A 16,598-nucleotide genomic window follows, 5' to 3' on the forward strand; every position below is an offset into this window, starting at 1 on the left:
TTTCCTAATTCTGGAAATGAGAATGATAGGAGTACCACTTCCTAAGGCTCTGATGAAGATTAAATCAGACAGTCCATACAAGGGTGGACACACAGTAGGTGCCTAATAGATGGCAGTCCTTACTGTCCTCTGGGTTAGGGTTATTTCCCAAAAATTCTTTATAATTAAAATTAAGTCTTGAAATCTACATTCTTCTGATAAGATGCTGGGAATTTAAGTGCTCAAACAAGCACATTCCCAAGAAAACTGAAACTAAGCCCATTTGGTATTGCTGTTTATATAATCAGCCTTAAATGCGTAATAGGTGGGTGCCTTATTAGATGTGAAAAAATTTTAATAATGTATTTCTTTTCCTGACTCCAGAAAAGTCTAAGCAAATTCTTAACTCTTCAAATGTCTCTGGTATCCATAAACGTTGACAGTCCCTTAAAACTGTAATACAGGGGCGCCTGGGTGGCTCAGTGGGTTAAGCCTCTGCCTTCAGCTCAGGTCATGATCTCAGGGTCCTGGGATCCAGCCCTGCATCGGTCTCTCTGCTCAGCGGGGAGCCTGCTTCCCTTCTTCTCTCTGTCTGCCTGCCTCTCTGTCTACTTGTGATCTCTGTCTGTCAAATAAATAAATAAAATCTTTTAAAAAAACCTGTAATACAAAATCCACCATAATTTTCAGAATCAATGAATTCAATTAGTTAAACTTAAAGTCCAAGTGTATAACAATTCTGCGACAAACGGGGAAAGACCTGCTGTGAAGCACATATTCTGATGAAAGATAGGATTAGCTTTGTGTTTTTCTGGAAATCCTTGCCAATTACCGGTTTCAATTAAGGTGAGGCATGGGTAAAGGAAAGAGCTCCATGCGATCAACCTGGCCAAATCTAGATGCTTCCAAAGAAGGCCTCTCTCTTGAGTAACAGCTCTTAAGAGTTGTCAAGACTTTTCCACTCCTTATTAAATGACTCCCTGCTCCCCAAAAGGCTCTTACCTAGAGAATGTTAAACCAAAGAATCCCTGAGGCTTACCGAGAAAAGTCGTGCTGCAGCGCTGATGAGCTTGTGATTCCAAGCTCCTTTTGGCTTCCTATTGTTATAGGAGATGTGGATGCATCTTTTCTAACTCCTGCCACTGTTCCTGTATGAACAATAAAAGGAATTAATTTGGGCATTCAATAAAAGGAAAAGTCTATTCTGAGCAATATATTAGACATTCCAAAATCCCTAAGCTTTAAAAGTAAGCTATTTTTTTCCCTCTGAAATGAAACAATGGCAGATGGGAAACTCAGTGGGTTGTTTTGATTTTGTAAAATCAGAGATCCACAGTATCTTGTTTAAAAAAAGTACCTCTGTGCAATAACAGACTGGCTACTGATTTTGTTTTTAAACCTGATGGCCTGTCATCTTCCTGCTGGTTTGAGTTTACTGTGAAAATGACCAAGAAGGTAATTGCTTTATTTTGTTCCCTTTAACCATTCTAAGAAAACATCTTTCGTCTCTCTGAGTCCAGCACTTTGTACCTCCAAACCCCCCAAGTTAAACTGCTCTTACCCCTAAAACTTTCCAGGCAGACATAAATCTTGAATGCTTCTTTCAAAGACCTGTACACTGGGCTAAAACAAGTGTCTGATTGGAAAAGATGTTCACCTATCCATTCCAGGGCTGATTTGGTCTCTGTTCAGTTAATAATTATTTTTCTCCTCTGGAGTGCTAAATAAGATGGCATGGGAAGAAAGATTTTTTAGTTTTTGTTTGTTTTCTAATTATTATTTCTAATAACAATAATTTTCTCCTTCTCCTCTTCCTTCCTAATATTATTTCCCAAACAACACAAAACATCCCTGTCTTTTTCTCGCAAGACTGTAAGAATCTCACTCACAATTTTCTTCTGGTTCCTGGAAAACTACAGCCCAGGCTGCTTAAAGAAATTATTTGGGAAGATTTATTCTTTCTTCGAGGAAAGAGTAACTATTCAAATAACATGAACACAGCTTTGGTGTGTTGCAAATACCAGACCCTCAAATGCCAAGAATATAGTAGTCTATATTCTGGGAATGGTACCCTTTCTCAGTGTTATCAGAGAAAAATCAGACCCACAGAAAGCAAGAGTCTTCTATGTGCAGAGATTAGCATCAAAACGGTCACCATGATCCTTGGTATTCAAAAGCTATACTCAATACTGGCTGTTCTATATTATGTATAGATGTAAAAGACTAGCTACCTAAATCCACAATTCAGTCTTCTTTGTATACACAAACCCGTGGGACCCTGAACCCAAACCAATATATTTTCATACTAGACACAAACTCCCTCAGTACATGCAGTGCACCAATCAGTAAATATTTACTAAGTACCTAATGATCAGCAAGGGCTGGTATCAGGATTAAGCTCAGAGTTAGTTTAGGGGACGGTAAAGAAGACGGGAGAGAGTAAGAACATGAGATACTCTGAACAACCTGGTAAAGAATCACAAACAACCCAAGGCAGTATAAGGTGACAACAGCTAACAGATATGGTATGCTTAGTATGTGCCTGGTACTGCTCTAGGCCTCTGCCATATACCATTTATCTTTTTTTTAAAAAAGCTTCATTATAATTTGAATACCATAAAATTTAACCATCTTAAACTTACCAGCTTGATAAATAGTAGTAAATTTATATAGCTTATGAAAGCATGACCACAACCCAGTCTGCTTGAGATCCTTTCCCTCACCTCTCCCTCTGCTCCTCCGCCAAGTGCACGCTCTCCCTCTCAAATAAATAATTTTAAAAAATTTTCATGGGATTGACTTATTTCTTTTTACAATCTGATTTCAGAATATTTCTTCACTCCCCAAAGTTCCTGTTTTGTTCCTATCCCTCTTCTAGTTCTCTCTCTCTCTCTAGTTTCGCTATTTCTAGAATTTAGTTATATTTATTCTCATAAAACCACTTTGCAATAGATACTATTTTTACATCTCATTTACAGATAGGTAAAATAAGCCATAGGGGACTTACAGGACCTGCCCAAGGTCACAAAGCTAGTTAAGTGATGGAGACAATATTCATGTCCAAATCATCTGATCCCAGAGTTCTACTTTTAGGCTATTCCCCCATAATAAACAGTACGACAAGTCTGAGAAATTACGAAGTGGGGAGTGGCTGTAGGATTAAAGAAGATTTGATGCAGGAGGTGGTATTTTGATAGGAAGAAATAAGGAGCATGGAATTAGCAAAAGTATTCAATTAAAAACCCCGAGGCTAAATATTTAATATATTTGGGAAATATTTATTGAGCATCATTATGTCTTTGTACCTTGCTAATCACTTTAAATCACTTTATATGCATTATCTCATTATTCCTTCCAACAGTCCTTAAATTATATTATTGCCCTCATTTTATAGATAAGGAAGTAGAAACTGAAAGGTCAAGCAGAATGTCCAGTATCACACAGCTAGTAAGAATGAGGCTGGGTTTTGACTTTGTATTGCAAACTAATCTTAAACACTGTGCTAGTTGGCCTCAAAAATAAAACACAGCGGCAACAAACACAATTAAAAAAAAACCCAGCTGGTCTTTGGAGAGATTACTTCTGTGGCAGACCTTGGAATAGAGTGGGACGGAGAGAACGGAGGCAGGTAAAGCAGCTCATTACTACTACAACTGTCCAGGTAGAGTCCTGGTTGGTGTGAGGGGGAATTAAAATGTGTAAACAGGAGTAGAAACAACTGAGAGGGACTTGTGGGTAAGGTGACGGAAGAAGATATGCCTGGTGAAAGCATATAATTATCTCTGCAATCACTATTATAGAAGACTTGAACATTAGTCTTATTTATTGTTTTGATCCTTCTATCAAAAGTTTAGTTGGAATAACTGACATTTGATGAGGACAACTTAAAGAAGGAATTGTAACAGAGGGCCCAGGGACTCCTATGGAATCCATGGATATACTTCATGAACGTGTGACTCCCTCATAACTGCAGGCACAATGATGTGTGTATGTGTGCCCATTACTCTTTAAGGAAAGGGGCCATAGTTTTCATCAAATTCTAAAAAGGCACGAGACCCCCAAAAGTTGAGAATGATTGGTCTAAGACATAGGACAAGCTTATTCCTTTTTCTTAATTCTTTAAGTGCTATTCCTTATTAAGTTTCTGGGAAGTTACATATCAGCTTTTAATTATACTCATTTCTTCTACAAAATTTGATTTCATATTAAGTATACCAACAATTACATACAGTTATGCATATTCATAAAACTATATACCTGTTTACACACACACACACACACACACACAAAGACAACATACGCATTTTAAAAATAAAAGTGCACATGGCGCCTGGGTGGCTCATTTGGTTTAATGTCTGACTCTTGGTTTCTGACTCTTGGTTTCAGCTAATGATCTCAGGGTTGTGGGATCGAGCCCCATGTCAGCCGCTGGAAAACTAGTAGATATTATATGCTTAGAGGCTGGAAAACTAGTAGATGTTTTATGTGCCATTTCAGGCCTATTCTATAAAACCTTCCATGTGTACTCTGTACCTTCCTACTTCTTGCTGACCTGTTGTGGCAGGGCCACTTAGTAAATATATTAGTTTTGTGGGACATTGCACTTCTGTTGCAACTACTCAACTCTGTTATTGAAGTATGAAAGCATCCACAGACAATACATAAAAAATGGAAATCGCTGTATTCTAATAAAGCTTTATTTACAAAAAAAAGCATTGGACGAGATTTGGCCATGAACAGTTTGCTAACCTCTATACTCAAGGTGATCTTGGAAGAAACTTCTCGTTTCTTAAGCCGTTGATATTTTTTCTATTTGTTACCGTATTTTAGCCTAGCCAACTAAATATAGCTGCTATGAACATATTTGTAAGTTAATTACTGTGTGTATGAGATTCTCTCTAGTATATATATTTAGAAATGGAATCTCTTAGATATGGGGCATTTGTTCTTTATCTTCAATAAATAATGCAAAACTGTTTTCCAAAGTGGTTGTATAAATTTACACTCTGATCAGCAGACAAGCATTCCTGGTGCTTTAGTCTTGCTAACACAAGAATGATAATGAAAATACAACCTATTATGATTTGTGGGAGGCAGCTTAAAACAATGCTTAGAGAGAAATGTATAGTTTTATATACTTATATTAGAAAAGAAGAAAGATTTAAAGTCATTGATCTCAGTTTTCAATTTAAGAAGCTAGGGAAGAAAAAGCTAATTAAACCCAAATTAGTATAAAGTAAATAATAAAAATACGAACAAGAATCAATGGAATAGAAAACAAGCACATAATAGACAAAAATCAACAAAAAGCAAAGGTTGTTTTTTTTTCTTTAAAAAGCCAGTAAAATTGATTACCCCCTAGCAAAGCTGATCAAGAGAGAAAATTAAAAATTATCAATATCAGGAATGAAAGAGGTATATCACTCCAGATGTTAAGTGCATTAAAGAAAAGGCATGTTGTAAATAATTTTAAGCCAATAAAATCAACAACTTAGATGAAATGAGCGAATCCTATGGAAAGCAAAATTTAGCAAAGTTGAACACAAAAAGAAATGACAAATCTGAGTAGTCCAATATCTGTTAAAGAAATAAAAAATCAAAAGTAAGAAAACCCATACACACACACACACACACACACACCCCATCACCATCAATGCTAACAACAAAAGCAACAACTCCAAGCCAGATGTTTCAGTGGTGGATTCCATAAAACATGTAAGGAAGAAACAATACCAATCTTACACAACCTCTTTCAGAATACAGAGGAGAGGGAAAAGACTACCTCATTTATTTTTTTTTAAATTGTGGTAAAATACACATTTGCCATTTTAGCCATTTTAATGTGTACAGTTTGTTGGTATTAGGTCCATTCACAATGTTGTGCAACCATCATATGACCTAATTCCAGATGTTTTTTATCACTTCAGACAAAAACCCTGTAACAATGAAGCAGTCATTCTCCATTTTCTTCTCCTAAGTCCCTGGGGACCATAAATCTGCTTTGCCTGTTTTGGATATTTCGTATCAGTAAAATCATGCAACATATGGCCTTTTGTGTCTTGCTTCTCTCAATTAGCACAATTTCTTCTTTTCTTTTTCAATTTTAAGTAGGCTCCATGCCCAGCAATGGAGTCTAATGCAGGGCTTGAACTCATGACCCTGAGATCAAGAGTTGCACGCTCTGTGGACTGCCAGCCAGACGTGCTTCCCCTTCATTCTACTGATAATGTGATTTTTGCACCAGCTGGTTTTTGTGTGTTGAACTACCTTTGCACTCTTGAGCTAAATCCCACTTGGTATGTAATTCTTCTAATATGCTGCTGCATCCAGTTTTATTAGTATTTTATTGAGGAGATTTTCATCTATATTCACAAGTGATATTGATGTGCAGTTTTCTTTTCTTATAATGTCTTTGTCTGGCTTTGGCATCAGAGTGAGGCCTGGAATAAGAGAAGAAGTGTTTTTGGGGAAGAGTTCCAGAAAGATTCAGGTTAATTCTTTAAATATTTGGTAGAATTCGCCAGTGAAGCCATCTGCTTCAAGTCCTGGGCTTGTCTTTTTTTGGGGGGTTTTTGATTGATGACTTAATTACTTCACTTGTTTGGGTCTATTCAGATTTCCTATCTTTCTTGAGTCAGTTTTGGTAGTTTGTGTGTTTTTTAGGAATTCATCCATTTCATCTATGGTTGTCTAATTTGTTGGCTTTTGATGTGTCTCTTGTTTGGCTCAACTATTACTTTTTTACGTCAGGCAGCAGTGGTGTGTTCATTTGGTTTTTAATGTTTACAAGCAATGTCCTATGTGTAGTTGCTTCTCTGTCCTGAGAGAGGTCAGGCTTAGGAAAAACCCTGTGTGAATCATCTAGGGAATAGACAGGTGAAAAGAGACAAACACAATTCCTTGAGAACAAGATCTATTCTGCTCTCTCTGGGACCAGATGCTCACACTGGAAGTCAGGATGCCATCTTCAAGAATGCTGCCATGCAAGCTTTGGGGATGGGACAAGGCTAACCTAAAATTCCACAAAGTTCTCCTTCTATGTTTCAGTGGCCTTTTTGCTGGCTAAGCACTTGCTTGATTTTTATTAATCTTTCACTATCTTTCAGAGTTCTGATAAGGCTGATTCTGGCAGTTTTGCCAGTACTTTCAGTATTTCTGGGAGTTGAAGTTGGTGGGGGGAGTGCTTCTGGAAGTCCCTACTCTGCCATTTTTGCTGACATCCTGACTTATTTATGACACAGCATAACTCTGTTACCAAACCCTGACAAGGTCATTACCAAAGAGATATGACACACCTGTATCTCCCAATCAGTGTAATTCATCAAATTAACAGAATAAAAAAAAAGAAAATGCATGGTCATTTCAATAGGTACACAAAAAAGACCTGATGAAATTCAACACTCATTATGATAAAGATGCTCAGCAAACGAGGAGGGAACTTTCTTAACCTGATAAAGAGCATTTACAAAAAACTTAAACTAAAATCATACTAAATGGTGGGAGCTGCTTTCCCTATGAGATCAGGGTTTCCTTATGGAAGTTCACTTTTACCATTTTATTCTACATTGTAATAGAAGTTCTAGGCAGTATAAATGAGATAAGAAAAAGATATAAAAAGCAAAAAGGCTGGGAAAAAAGTAGTTGTTATGGACTGAATTGTGCTCCCTGACCCTGCCCAAATTCATGTGTCAAAGTCCTTACTTTCACTGTACCTCATAATGTGACTGTATTTAGAGACAGGACATTTAAAGATGTAATTAAGGCTGAATGAGGTCATATAGATGGCTTTTAATCCAATATGATCCTTTGTCTCTAAAGGAGAGAGACAGGGGGTGCCTAGGCGGCTCAGTCCCTTAAGCAGTGGACTCTTGGTTTCGGCTTTGGTCAGGATCTCTGGGTTGTGGGATCAAGCCCCGCATTGGGCTTGGAACTCAGTGCAGAGTCTGCTTTAGATTCTCTCTCCCTCCTTCCTCCAGCTCATGCCCTTTCTTTCAAATAAATAAATAAAATCTCAAAAAAAGGGACGCCTGGGTGGCTCAGTTGGTTAAGCAGCTGCCTTCGGCTCAAGTCATGATCCCAGCGTCCTGGGATCGAGTCCCACATCGGGCTCCTTGCTCGGCAGGGAGCCTGCTTCTCCCTCTGCCTCTGCCTGCCTCTCTGTCTGCCTGTGCTCGCTCTCTCTCCCTCTCTCTCTGACAAATAAATAAATAAAATTAAAAAAAAAAAAGGGCGGGGGGAGAGACACACTTGTGATGTATTCTCATAGAGAAAAGGCCATGTGAGGATACAGAAGGCAGCCATGTGCAAACACAGGAAAGAGGTCTTGGGAGGGAATGACTAGAAAGGAACATGAGTGAACAACAAAAAAGTACTTGATCTTAATTGTATGGGTGTATAGAATTGTCAAAGTTTATCAAGCTGTACATTTGAGACCTATGCAGTTTTACTGTATGTAAATTAAATCTCAATCAGAATAAAATAAAAATTTAAAAACCGTCCAGTATTCTTGATTCGCAAGGCTGTGCTGTTTTCAAGACTGCACTCTACCGAGCTTTTTGACACTGTAATCAATCAGCATAAAGACTCTGAAGGGACAAGCACATACACTTCTTAATTACTGTAGGTACTGAGATCCAAAGGTCTAACTGATCAGATCTTTATGGCTGGGAAATGGGCAAAGTCACAAAAAGAGAAATCTATCTGTCTATCTATCATGTTATATCAATTCATTCAAGAAATATATATTAAGTACCTACTACATGTTAAGCAATGTTGTTATGGGATGCAACAGTAAGCCACAGAGTGTTCATATTCTAGTGGGAGAAGACACAAATATAAAAAATTAGTAAATTATAAAGTATTTTGAGATACTTCTATTATAGAGAATGGGAAATGTAGAGGTTCTGGTTTAAGGGAAAATATTTCATATATAGCAACTTCAACTTTTAATGCTGGTCTCTTGCATCTGAATTCCTTTTTTTTTTTTAAAGATTTTATTTATTTATTTATTTGTCAGAGAGAGAGAGAGAGAGCGAGGGAGAGAGAGCACGTGCTTGCACAAGCAGGCAGAGCTGCAGGCAGAGGCAGAGAGAGAAGCAGGCCCCCTGCTGAACAAGGAGCCCAATGTGGGACTCAATCCCAGCATCCTGGGCTCATGACCTGAGCTGAAGGCAGTGGCTTAACTGGCTGAGTCCCTTGAATTCCTTTTTAAAAGGGACTGAGCAGGGGCGTCTGGGTGGCTCAATGGTTTGATCCTCTACCTTTAGCTCAGGTCATGGTCCCAAGGTCCTGGGATCGAGCCCCGCATCAGGCTCTCTGCTTGGCGGGGAGCCTGCTTCCCCCTCTCTCTCTGCCTGCCTCTCTGCCTACTTGTGATTACTCTCTGTCAAACAAATAAATAAATAAATAAATAAAATCTTAAAAAAAGGGAGGGAGACTGAGCAGGACAATTTAATCTATATATCTGGTTTTATGCATAGCACTATACTATTCCTTTCTTCTGTGTTCTGTTGATAAAGGCATCAACTTTTAATAAATCTTTTAGCTCAGCATTCTCAAAATCAGAAGTAATATCTTGTGATACCTTTCCTAATGATTAAACATACAACAATGATTATGATATTAATAATAAAAGAAACAAATAAGTGTTCTTTAGAGGCAAAGTGGAACTGCCTTCTAAACTTTGGATACTCCAACTTGTTTATTTCTTTAACATCGTCACCTATATTAATCCATCATGGACTACAAAGAACATTCGTAACATTGCAAGCACTTATTTAGAGGAACAACTAGGAGTTTCAAGATTATTTCTCATTTCAGATGAGTCTATAATAATCCTCTTCTAGTAAAAGAAAAATGTGTTTCGGAGCTCCTCAGGGGCCGTCAACCAGTGATAGCTGCTGTATATTATATAGCCGAGAAAAGCCCAAAGACAAAATGGGGGGCATGGTCAATGCCATCAGTTAAATCCAAATTACTTTAGGTTTAGCCTCTCTTGAAGTTTTAAGAAGACTCAAGATCCATGGAGAAGGAACAAACAGGCATAGCTCTAACTGTAGCAGGGAGCTTTGGGATGGCTTTGCAACCTCGCTTAGAAATAGACAATGCCAGGGACGCCTGGGTGGCTCAGTTGGTTGGACGACTGCCTTCGGCTCAGGGCGTGATCCTGGAGTCCCGGGATCGAGTCCCGCATCAGGCTCCCAGCTCCATGGGGAGTCTGCTTCGCTCTCTGACCTTCTCCTCGCTCATGCTCTCTCTCACTGTCTCTCTCTCTCAAATAAATAAATAAAATCTTTAAAAAAAAAAAAAAAGAAATAGACAATGCCAAGTCCTGAGGTCTAACATTTCGATTCTGGAACATGTCTGCTCAGTGGCCTCACGGCCTCTGCTAGCCTGTCAGCATCACAGAGAAAAAAAATGCCCTTAGCTTGGAGGGTTCTTATGAAAGGGAATCGGTGATTGATAAGAAAAGGGTGGTTGGAGGCAAGCTGGGAGAGGGAAATAAAAACAAAAAAACAACCACCGCTGAGTAGGGAGGAAAAAAGGAATGAACAGTGTTGTGTTTCCAGATTTGTGCCTTTGGCTTAAAAGTTCTTGACTCAAGTTTAGATTTTCCTAAGTAATGTCTCCTGGTTCCACATAGCTCAATAAAGGCAACTAAAATAGAATATACCAAGCACTGATGATTGAAAAACAAATTATATTTTAAGCATGATTCTGACAAAACTGTACACGTTGTTGTGATCTCAAGGTTGTTTCTTTCTTTCTTTCTTTCTTTTTTAAATTAACACATAATGTATTATCTGCTTCAGGGGTATGGGTCTGTGAGTCATCAGTCTCACACAATTCACAGCACCCACCATAGCACATACCCTCCCCAATGTCCATCCCCCAGCCACACTATCCCTCCCCTCCACTCCCTGCCGCGCCCGCCACTGCAAAGGTCTTTTCTTAAGAGTCAGGTCTTTCCTTATATATTTAGTATCAATAAAGTTGACAGAATGGTGAGGAGGACAGAAAAGGTAGAGAAATAAGAAATGGATAATAAAGATTAATGGTCCTGCAGTAAACATCCTACGTGGTACTTAATGATTAAAGACAACAAAAGAAACAAAGAAGAAAAGTAGGTTAAAAAATTTAGACACACTAAAGAAGGGAAAGCAATTAAGGAGCCACTAAACCAAGCAGTGTGACTGAGGCAATTAGTGATAGGTTACCGGTCTTACATTAGACAGGGTGTCCAAACCTCTTGCAACACACTTGTAAAGCCGGTCTCCCATCCGGCTGTGCGCCACTGGAGAGGCCGCTGTTGTAACTGCTCTGTTGTGTGATCTGCTCATACCGGCACTGCCACGAGCAGAAGGACTCAGACGGGCAGCTGCAGCTCCTCAATGATCAGCTATACTGTAATTTGGCAATGGCTCCATATCAGAATAAAAGAGAAATATCAGAAAAAAAAGAGAAAAATACATGACGATCCTCTTTTTTTTTTTTAAAGAGAGAGATAGAGTGCATGTGCATGAATGGGACAGGGAGGGTCACAGGAGAGAGGGAGAAGAGAGAGAAAATCTTAAGCAGGCTCCATGCTCAGTGCAGGGCTTGACTGGGGGCTTGATCTCATGAGTCTGAGATCATGACCCAAGCTGACTTGGAGAGTTGGACACTTAACTGACTGAACCACCCAGACACTCCTTACATGATAATCTTGTAAGTAGAAAAAAAAAAAAGTTAATTCCTGTGAACACCTTAAAACAAAACTCTCTTAAAAAAATGAGAAAGTTTATTTTTTTTCCACTGCAACAAAACAACCTCCCCCCCACCCTCCCACACACACAAAGGAAAAAAGCTAACAAAAAAAATAAAACCGTGAGTGAAAACTGTTCCTGAAAACTTTGCAGAATTGTAACAGCTTTGTCTTGGTTAAATTGATTGGTATAGCAACATTATAAAATGACTATTAGGATTCATTGTGCACAACAGAAAGTGCTGAAATGTCAGCAGACTATACAGCAAAAAGTAATGGGTTCTGAACCCCTGTTAGTCAAAAATGATTTTGTTTCAAATTAGAAATTGATTTTTTTTGGACACAAGCCCTTTCCAGGCTTATAGCTTCCGTAGCTGGGCCCGGGAGAGATTAACCTCCACCACTGTAAGGGCTGGCCTGATGGTACCTTTCTCAAAGTGCCTTTTCAACTGCAGCCTTCTAATGCGGCTGTGGTCTTAACCAATAACACAAGTCATTTGTTCCTTTGCTATTACACTCCATTTTTCTCATTTTGCCATTTTATTTTCGTGCTGGCACACAACACAAATTTGTTGACAAGTTAACAGAAAACTATGTTAAGACTTGCAGGTTAACCACCACACACACCAGTTTTGACTGGTTCTCTATTCTCCAAAGTGCAGTGACTAAGAAGAGAATACAAGTTTCCCATCTCTCAAGGACTCACAGAGAAAATAAAGAAGATTCTATCTCAGAGATGAAGTCCCCTCAATCTCATTTTTGTTTCTGGAAGCAGAGTCTACAAAGACAAAAGTTGTTCTAAGTCGTTCTAATGCAATGGAAGTCTGCAGAACTTCTGCCTTATGTAAAAAAAAAAAAAGTACTTGCTTTTCAAGATGTGGATAGTTCCTTTTCTGAATCTTGGACTAATTATCATCTCTCAGTTATTTGGAAAAAGATTAAACAACTTGTAGATTAATCATAGTTAAAACTAAAAATCATGACAAAGGTGATGAGAGTGGTATACAAGGTCTTCTATTAAACTGCTGCCCATTTTTCAAACAAATGAATATAAGTGGCCAGGGAGATTATGGAAAGTTGGTTGCTTAGTACCAGAGTGGGGCAGGTGCCAGTCCAGTAAAAAATAGAGGTAGCTATGTGGATGGAACTAGAGGATGTTATGCAAAGTGAAGTCAGTCAGTCAGAGTAAGACAAATATCACATCGTCTCACTCATGTGTGGAATTTAAGAAAGAAAACAGACAAACATATGGGGGGTAAAGAAGAGAGTAAACAAGCTATTAAGTGACTCCTAAGGAGAGAGAACAAATGGGGGTGATGGAGGGAGACAGGCAGAGGGATGGGCTGGATGGCTGATGGGCATGAAAGGAGGGCACTTGTGATGAGCACCACATGTTGTATGGAACTGATGAATTGTACTGCACTGCGCATTAATTACCTAAAATATAAATTAAAAAACAAAAAAGAAGGAAGCCAGGGTTAATGGTTGTGAGCAGGTAGGAGAGATATTTGGGGAAAAGGTATGAGCAGAGGGGGCTCCCAGACTTGTTGGGGCCCTCTCTTGCCTGCACATCTCTGCACAAGGAAGCTTGGACTGGCTGCTTCTGCTGGGAAGTCCTTCTCTTGATAATTCAGGAGAGGTGAAGCCATAAGCCATTCCAGAAACAATGAGGAAACACAATTAAATTTTGACCACTTCGCTCAACAATTTGTTATTTTATTATTGATTTCTTTTAAAATATCTGTGACATTTGGGTGCCTAGCTGGCTCAGCTGGTAGAGTGTGTGACTTGATCTTGAGGTGGTGAGTTCAAGCCCCATGTTGGGTATAGAGTTTACTTAAAAATAAAATCTTTAAAAAAAAAATCTGTGACATCTAAAGTAGGAAGAATTACTGGCATTTAAAAAACTGCTAGGCAATATATGTTTCAGACTTATGAAATTTCATTTCAGTTACAATGTAGAATTGTCTATGACCTCTCCTTCACCCTTTCCATATTTCTAGTTAATCGAGGATTAACTATAGTTGTTAGAATTTACACTCCCAGCAGAAATTTACATTTAATTTCCGGTCCTCTTTACTCATTTTGAACATTATTTTATGCCTATAACCATACTTACTGTTAAATCAGCCTTACAGTTTGCAAAGAGGGACAGATTGGACAGTTGCTTATAAGAGTATTCTAAGAGAAAGGCGCATGTGATTCAGTGAGGTAGCAGATGTGCTACCTGTGGCCTTGCAGACACAGGTCAATTGGTAATAGACTTACCTCTTGTTCAGGGTGATAAAAGTCATCTGGAGTTCATGGCTAGCACCCACCAGCAAGAACTGGCCCCAGAACAGCTTCTCCTTTTGCTACATATAAATGCTAAACTTACCTCTTTGGGGTCGATATGTATCTTTCTTTTGACATGTCCATAGGGTATCATCTTCTGTATGTGATTGAAACCCAACTGTCTTCTTCTCTTTTCTATTCTCACCACTGTTAGTGGACTCTTGGTGTTTTTTGATGGATGATGATGCTCCCAGCAGCCAGCCATCACATTTTGACTTCAATAAACTGAAAAGAATAAACATGAATGAGCTGTAGAGAGCATAGACGGGGGTACATGATCATATAAAGGCATATAAATTCAGCATGAGTTGAAATGCAATTCACGGCAGCAAGAACTTCTTTTTCTTATTTTTTATTGAAGTATAATTTGAATAATTTACTGAAGGTCTATTTTGTATCTTGCCACAATAATTTTAGAGAAGAAATGGTCTTTATCCTCAAAAAGCTTATATTTGGAGTTGGGGAAATGAGACTCAGACCCATGAAACTGCTAATAAAGCCACAGAGTATGACTAAGAACCAGAATATCTGTAGAAATAAAAAGTACGCTAAAACAAGACTTGCATAACTAAAATGTTTCCAAGTACTAAAATTGAACAGTAGGGATTAAAATATCACCAATTTGCTTCAAAATGCATTTGTGTTTCTCATTTTTAATTGTTACAGTATTTATTATGTGCCCAGAGTATGTGCAGAGCAGTACAATGGTGCATGTGGAATAGCTGGTCTCTGTCCTCACATAAGTTCATTACAAAGTCAACAAGGCAAGTATGGAGTAAAAGGAATTTTAATGAAAATAAACACTTGTGCATATGTTTTTCTCTCTAATAAACTGTGTTCCCACCATTAACACATTTCCTCTTGTAACATTTTATTTTTTAGGGAGAAGTGTCCCAATGATATATATTCTTTACTATTCTACCAGCCTCTTCCTTTACACTTAAATTCACCACAGACTCATGAAGCTTTGGTTTTGTCTTCCCCATGCCCAAAAACTATGTAAGAGTTAAAGTGGGGAAAAAAAAAAGAAGACATTTAATCAAAAAGTAGAGTCTAAATATTAAGGTATTTGAACTCCAGAAGCTGAATATAAGAATGTAAGTATATAAGTTGAATAAGTTGACAGAGTATTACTGGATCCATTGCTAATCTCAGGGCTCTTGACCAGGATTCAAATCATGTAAACCCACCCAAGTCATTGGGCTTCTAGTTTATGTTGATCAGAATTTTTAATAATGTTTGCTCATATCATAATTTACTAATAAAAATCAAGACATTAAATGGGTTTATGTTTGGAGTGATATAAAGAAACAATAGCTACTAGTGGTAGGGCTTTATATGGGCATAATGCAGTATATTAAATTTATACTCTTAAAAATTTTTTTTTTTAATACCAGAAGTTAGGGATCACTTACCCATGTGGATTAACCAGTGGATGTATATCTTAGCTCATAAAACTTCTATTCATGGGAAAGGAAAAGGAAGAGAATAAAACTACCTCACTGTGAATGTAAGATAATTTTACTTTAAACTAGAAGCTCCAGATGTAGGTAAATCCAAGGACTACAACTCTGCCTTTTCTTTTTTTTTTTTCTTTTCTCTTTTCTTTTCTTCCTTCCTCTCTCTCTCTTTCCTGCTTTCTCTCTCTCTTTCGAGACAGCATGCATGAATTAGGGGGGTGCTGGGGAGGGGCAGAGGAGGGAGAAATGGTTAGGGAAAGAAAGAATCCCAAGCAGACTCCCCACCAAGCGTGGATCCTGCAGTGGGGCTCCATCGATCCCACAACCCTGAGATCACAACCTGAGTACAAATCAAGAGTCAGACACTTAATTGACTGAGCTACCCAGGTGCCCCCATCTCTGCTTGTTCTTTTTCTTTTTTTAAAGATTTTATGTATTTGAAAGAGAGAGTGCTTGTGCTCCTGCAAACTCTCTCAAATAAACCAGATCCTCTATCTCAACAGGGGACTTGGCTTCTAATTTCTTTAAAATAAAGATGACTACAAAAATTTTCTTATATCCTTTGCATTTATTTCCATCTTTACCTATCTACTATCCCTCTGTTAGTGTCTCAGAAGAAAATCACACCTTTTATTCATATTCTTGGTATCACTGACCTACACCCTCTGTGACTAGAGCCTGTCAGTTATCTCCTTTTCTTATAATTTACAAACTCCTCCTCTCAATTGGATTCTTTCCTAGGATTACAAACACGATCAGACTTTCCATTAAAAATCAAGACCTAAACCTAAAACCAGAAATTCCTCCCTTAAGGGGGGAGTGTAATACTCAGGGTCAGTGAGGGGGCAGGGACAAGAACACTCTAATACATTACAGGAGGAACTGCAAATTGGTAGAGCATTTTATGCACTTGCCTCTTAATAATTCTGCTTTTAAGAAGTTATCATATGGAATTACATTAACAACAACAGGAGGATATTTGTTCAAGGACAGTCATTGCAGGATTATTTGTAATGGGAAAACTGAAGGCAAATATTCAATAGAAGAATCAATAAAAAAACACTATGATAGAGGGTTGGGAT

The 16,598-nt window shown here is 38.3% G+C and overlaps 1 protein-coding gene across 6 annotated transcripts in view; it reads right to left on the reverse strand.

Moving 5' to 3' along the window:
• The window catches only part of KIAA1328 (KIAA1328 ortholog), a 322,116-nt gene that overhangs the window by 50,810 nt on the left and 254,708 nt on the right, over positions 1-16,598 (reverse strand). For all 6 annotated transcript variants that reach the window (XM_044243132.1, XM_044243129.1, XM_044243134.1 and 3 more), the window contains 2 exons: positions 14,100-14,281; positions 1,019-1,127 (listed from right to left, as the gene is read on the reverse strand). In XM_044243132.1, the coding sequence (XP_044099067.1) occupies positions 1,019-1,127; positions 14,100-14,281 (291 nt within the window). The remainder of the gene's footprint in view (positions 1-1,018; positions 1,128-14,099; positions 14,282-16,598) is intronic.

Source organism: Neovison vison, chromosome 3, assembly GCF_020171115.1.
Source record: "Neovison vison isolate M4711 chromosome 3, ASM_NN_V1, whole genome shotgun sequence".
NCBI lineage: Eukaryota > Metazoa > Chordata > Mammalia > Carnivora > Mustelidae > Neogale > Neogale vison.